The 6,467-nt window shown below is 34.3% G+C and overlaps 1 protein-coding gene across 1 annotated transcript in view; it reads right to left on the bottom strand.

Moving 5' to 3' along the window:
• Positions 1-1,164: 1,164 nt before the first annotated feature.
• The window catches only part of KIAA0825, a 360,830-nt gene continuing 355,527 nt past the window's right edge, over positions 1,165-6,467 (bottom strand). Inside the window, exon 22 of the mRNA XM_081054478.1 lies at positions 1,165-3,839. Within this exon, the coding sequence (XP_080910604.1) occupies positions 3,722-3,839 (118 nt within the window). The 3' untranslated portion in view covers positions 1,165-3,721. The remainder of the gene's footprint in view (positions 3,840-6,467) is intronic.

Below are 6,467 nucleotides of genomic sequence, written 5' to 3'. Positions count from 1 at the left end.
GTCTTTGCTTCAGGCCTCCATATCTGCATTATGTCCAGGCAGACATTTCCCAAGCAGATTGCTCACTTTTTTTTCACTAGCCATGCTCATTACTCTGGGCAAAAAAAATTCCAGCCACACTGTATCTGAGTCATGGGTAGGTAGTGTTTCTGTTCAGTTGACCATCTTGCATCAGAAGCTTCCCTCAGTGAAAAAAGTGCTGTAGATTTGCTTTAGGGATTTTATAAGAAAACACATATACTGTCTAAATAACCTTCTTAACATTTACATCTGTTTTGTATTTTGGGTTTGCTGGAGTAAGAATTCATCTGAAGAAAGTGTTACTCTGTGGAAGTTTGAAAGCTATTTTAAGATTTCAGGTCTTCCATTCAAGTCTCAAATCCATTTCGAGTTGATTTTTGTGTATGGGGTAAGATAGTGGTCCAGTGTTATTCTTTTGCATGTGGCTGTCCAGTTTTCCCAACACCGATTATTGAAGAGATTTTTCTTTCCCCATTGTATATTCTTGGCTCATTTGTCATAAATTAATTGAGAACAGATGTGTGGGTTTATTTCTGCCCTCTATAATCTGTTTCTGTGTGTCTGCTGTTATGCCAACTCCATGACGTTTTGTTTATTGTAGCTTTGTTCTGTAGTTTGAAATCAGGAAGTGTGATGCCTCCACCTTTGTTCTTTTTTCTTAAGGTTGCTTTCTTAAGGTTATGCAGGGTCCTTTTTTTAAAATTTATTGGGGTGACAATTGTTAGTAAAATTACATAGATTTCAGGTGTACAACTCTATGCAGAGTCCTTTGCGGTTCCATACAAATTTCACGATTGTTCTATTTCTGTCAAAAATACCATTGGAAGTTTGATAGGGATTGCATTGAATCTGTAGGTTGCTTTGGATAGTATGGACATTGTTGTGAAACTCATCTCCAGAATATTTTCGTCTTGTAAAAATGCAACTCTAGACCAATTAAACTATTCTTCTCCTCTCCCCTTTGCCCCAAGTACAACCACCATTCTACTTTGTTTCTACGAATTTGACTATGTTACATACATCATATAAGTGGAATCATACACTATGAATTTTTTGTGACTGACTTATTTCATTTAGTACTAGCCCTCAAAGTTCATCCATGTTGTAGCATGTGACAGGATTTTCTTTCTTTGCAAGACTGAATACATATTTTTAATATTTTTTATTATGAAACATTTCAAGTAAAACAAAAAGCATCAAAAAAATCTTTAAGAAGTAGTAAGAAATACCAATTACAAAGTACCTGAAGCTCTCTTTGACTCACAATTTATGAACTTGGATAATAGGATATTTTGAGTAAGCACATATTGGTAAACAAAACAGGTGATTTATTTTTCCCATTTCTTGGTTCGTAGTTCTATCACAGTGTTTGGTAGAAATGATAAAAATGTAAAACATATGAATACACACTACCATCTATATTTTATTAAGAATTCATTCATACTGTTTCCACATAGTAACTGATAAGCCAATAATAAAATAGGTACCTCTTTATGATTATATAAAAATACAATTAAACATAACACTGAGGAAGATAATATTTTATAGGAAGATAATATTTTTATAGTAAGCAAATGGGGAGTTATGAAGTATTCATTCTTGTTGTTAATTTATACAAATGAAAAATAATTGTGAGACAGGAAACTGTTTTGAAATAGTACTTCTTAATCATACTTTAAGAAACATGCTGAGTATAAAGCCAAAATGATCTGATAAATCAATGACTTGTCATTTTACATTCCCACTTATAAATTTTATTGCACTTAAAGCTACAGTAATTTCACTGAGCAAGTACAGAAGAGAATTCAACTGCAAACGCCTCTCTTTTCTACTTTTCTCTCCTGACTCATCCCATTCTCCCCTTACTGTACTTCTTTCAAAAAGGAACCATAGAGAAATTTTTCTCTAGAAGAACTAAATCACTTCCCAGGATTACTATAGAAATATACAGATTCCGTAAAAAAAAATTAGTGTTAAAAGATGATCAGGTATATTAGAAGATGAGAATAAAAATATCAAATCCTAAAACTTTATAAGACTATTTCATTTAGTTTATTGATCAATTTATTTTTATTTTGATTTTCTGTTTTAGTGTCTATTCTAATAAAACATAGTTATGCAGATTTAATACACAAATCATCACTAAGGTGAAGGAATAAAACCAACTCTTGCTTTATGTTGATTGTTATAGTAACTGTTTATAGGTAAGATAAGATGGAAAGTCCAGTTCTCATCAAAGTTTCTTATACTTTTTTAGATGGTCCACATTGAATTTTATTTTAACCATATCTTAAAATGCTGGGTTCATGATTATACTGGCCAACTAAAGTACATTCTTTAAAAAGAAAATGTGTTATCTGGGAAGTGGATGGCTACATGGCCATTAATGTATTTTTATATAAAGAAATAATGCAGGAGATTTTCTATGGTGGCCTCTTCTGCACTCCAAGTTTTACTCTTCGAAAAATGCTAAAGCATTTTCCTTTAGAAATCATGTAGCCTACATATATTTTACAAAAATTACACAATATGGGAACATGGACTATCTCAGAACACCAGAAACCATGATATTCAATGTCAAATCATCTAAAATAGTTCATGATACAAAGCTTCTCCAAGATGTCCTGTAGGTTGCTCAACAGTCTAAATGTCTTTCAATGACAGCCATTCAAACCACTGTATTTATTAACTGTCGAGTAGATAAATAACTTCGTAGTAGGTATTTGGGAGACTATTGTTATAAGGGGAGACGTCATGTTATATTGTAAGGCCTTTAAAGTCTTTACAATCTAATATCAAAGCACCAATAGGGAGGATATAGTTAGTAAATATAACTTTATTTGGCATAGAGGGTACTGGAACAGATTCCAGTGTGTGTGTGTGTGTGTGTGTGTGTGTGTGTCAATGTAATAGAAATAAGAGAATTAACAAACTATGGATAATGAGTTGTGGAACAGAGATTTCTGGAGTGAATTTTGAACATAATTTTGTGACAAAGATGGTTTCTGGTTGGGAAAAATCGCAGGTGTGCGGCTTGAGTCAAGAGGATAGCAGGCAGTTGCCTGAACAGGGAGCCACTAGGTATAGGATCTGAGAGCATATCACTGGTAGTTTGAAATTGACGTTTAAAAAAAACCACTATATGCAGAGATAAGAGTAAAGTCATACTTCTGGAGGGTGTTTTTTGTGGCTATGATTAAGATAAACTGGATGAAGAAGAGGCTATAGGAAAGGAGGCTGGTACAATTACAGGCGATTAAGACCCGGACTTGGGTTATAGCTACAAAATTAGATAGAATTTTTCAGATGGCCTTCAGGGGCTATGCAACTCCATTCAACTTAATAGCCAAATGTTGTATTTAAAATTCCTTAGGGAAAATATATCCAAACATTTTGCCTGTTGTCATAGATACTTCAAGACTGAAAGAAGAAAAATAATTCAAAGGGAACACGAGATGGCAGCAGTTATATCATACAAAGAGAAAGATTGAGGAAAGAAAAACATTTGAAATTATTTTTAAAATAAAAAATAGGTAGCACTTTATTCTGTATGTGCTCTATTCATTTCCAGTTCAGAGATTACTCAGTCATTGGTTTCATGCTTCACAGCACATCTGAGGTTCAACCTGACTGTAGTAAAATTCCTACTCCATTATATGTAATTATTTCCTAAAATAAAGCTGTTGCTGTTTTCGGCAGATTACTCTTCCTCTGTATTATCTGAGGCAGAAGACTTCTGGATGTTGCAAATTCGTTTTAAATGTTCCAACATTGTTTTTTCTTCCTCTTCCAGTCTTTCATCCTTCCTCATCTCCCACCTAAAAGAAAAATCACATCTTAGTATTTTTGTAACTTCCAAACTACAGTCAACACTTATTTATTCAAGGTTTGAATATGTGTATTCACTGGTTTATTACTACTTCTGAATCGCCTTGTTTATTTTTTCACTGTCTGCTTCTTGGGCAACATAATTCATTGGCACTGCTTCTGCAGACTGGGCCAGGAGAATGGGAGAGAAAATAGTCAAATCAGCTCTACTCCAAGGTAAAGTTTTAAAGTATTGTGTTAAATGAGGTTTCTGGATTTTAAGATTTTAAAAATGTATATGGTTTACTAGGATATACATGCCTATAAATAAAATCTAGAATTAGTGATTAATAAGCAAATATTTTTCATAGTATTTTCCCCTCACCTATCAACCCAGTAGCGCCTTTACATGGCAGAGAAGTTTGCCAGGAAGACTTTGGCAGCAACAAGAATATCAAGCTAAATTGAATATACCTTAAAGGCAAGTCAGTCTATCCCTAAAAATAAGATCAGATTTGAAGTAATCAAGTGAAATCACCCTAGAAAAGCAGCAAATTGTTAGCAAGGTCCCATAGAGCATTTGAAAAAAAGGAAGGAAGGAAGGAAGGAAGGAAAGAAGGAAGGAAGGAAGGAAGGAAGGAAGGAAGGAAGGAAGGAAGGAAGGAAGGAAGGAAGGAAGGAAGGAAAGAAGGAATTAGAAATTAAAAACGTTCTAATTCTGCATGATTGGAGGTATAGAACAAAATGTTAAGAATATGGACCTATGTATGTATATAATCTTTTGTGCAAAATAAATATTATCACAATAACCTAAGTATGGTTAATCTTTTCCCTCCTTCCTTTCTCATATATGCCACCTCCTCAGGACTAGTCAGGGCATACTTACCAGCACTCCAACAAGAAATTATCTGCATATATTTCCTTTCTCTTTTCCTCCTGTTTCTACCAACCCCTAAGCGATCCACTATGATATGTTGTCACAAAAGGATTTTAAAAACAATGTTGATATGTCTTAAAGACCCTCTGCTATAAGATCTTCAAGGGGATGGGATTTCTTCTTTTTTTAAATTAAATTTATTGGGGTGACAAAGTTTAATAACATAACTTTCAAGTGTACAATTTCATAATACATTATCTGTATTGCGTTTTGTGCTAACCACCCATAGTCTTGTCTCCCTCTGTCACCACATATTTAACCCCCTTTACTCTCTTCATCCTCCCCCCACTTTCCTTCAACTCTGGTAACCACCATACTGTTGCTGTGTCTATGACTTTGTTTCACTTGTTGCTTTCTGTTTTCTATCACACGAGTGAAATCATATGCTTCTTGTCCTTTTCTGTTGGATTTATTTTGTTCAGCATGATACTCTCAAGATCCATCCATGGTGTCACAAATGGCACTATTTTGTCCTTTCTTATGACTGAATAGTATTCCATTGTATACATGTAGCACATCTTCTTTATGCAATCATACATTGAGGGATACTTAGGTTGTTTCCATGTCTTGGTCACCGTGAGTAGTGCTGCAGTGAACATAGGGGTACATATATCTTTACAAGTAAATGTTTTCCAAATTTTGGGGTAGATACTCAGAAGAGGGATTTCTGGGTCATATGCTAATTTATTCTTAATTTTTTGAGGAACCTCCATACTGTTTTCCATAGTTGTACCAATTTGTATTCCCACCAGCAGTACATGAGGGTTCCTTTTTTTCCACAACCTCTCCAACACTTGTTATTGTTTGTCTTGTAGAAAATAGCCAGTCTATCAAGTGTGAGGTGGTATCTCATTGTGGTTTTGATTTGCATTTCCCTAACAGCTAATGAAGTTGAGCATCTTTTTATGTATCTGTCATCCATTTGTATGTCTTCTTGGGAGAATTGTCTGTTCAGGTCTTCTGCCCATTTTTTCATTGAATTACTTGTTTTTTGTTGAGTTATATAAGTTCTTTATATATTTTGGATATTAGCCCCTTATCGGAGGTATTGTTTGCAAATATCTTCTCCCATTCAGATGGTCGCATCTTTTTTTTTTTGAATTAAAGTTTATTGGGGTGACAATTGTTAGTAAAGTTACATAGATTTCAGGTGTACAATTCTGTATTATATCATCTATCTCTCACATTGTGTGTTCACCACCCAAAGTAAGTTCTCTTTCGATCACCATATATTTGATCCCCCTTACCCTCATCTCCCATCCCCCACTCCCCTTACCCTCTGGTAACCACTAAACTATTGTCTATGTTTGTGAGTTTTTGTTTCTTCATTTGTTTGTCTTGTTCTTTTGTTGTTTTCAGTTTTATATACCACATATCAGTGAAATCATGTGATTCTCTACTTTTTCTGTCTGACTTTCTTCGCTTAGTATTATAATCTCAAGATCCATCCATGTTATTGCAAATGGTACTATTTAATCTTTTCTTATGGCAGAATTGTATTCCATTGTGTATATGTACCACAACTTCTTTATCCATTCATCTGTTGAAGGACACTTTGGTTGTTTCCATGTCTTGGCCAGCATAAACAAAGCTGCAATGAACATTGGAGCACAATATGTCTTTATGGATAAATGTTTTCAGATTTTTTGGGTAGATACCCAGGAGAGCGATTGCTGGGTCATATGGTAATTCTATTCATAAT

The sequence above is a fragment of the Rhinolophus hipposideros genome, assembly GCF_964194185.1.
Source record: "Rhinolophus hipposideros genome assembly, chromosome: 7".
In the NCBI taxonomy this organism is placed as follows: domain Eukaryota; kingdom Metazoa; phylum Chordata; class Mammalia; order Chiroptera; family Rhinolophidae; genus Rhinolophus; species Rhinolophus hipposideros.
Note: the sequence above shows the minus strand (reverse complement) of the source record. Positions and strands in the feature narration are given on the sequence as shown.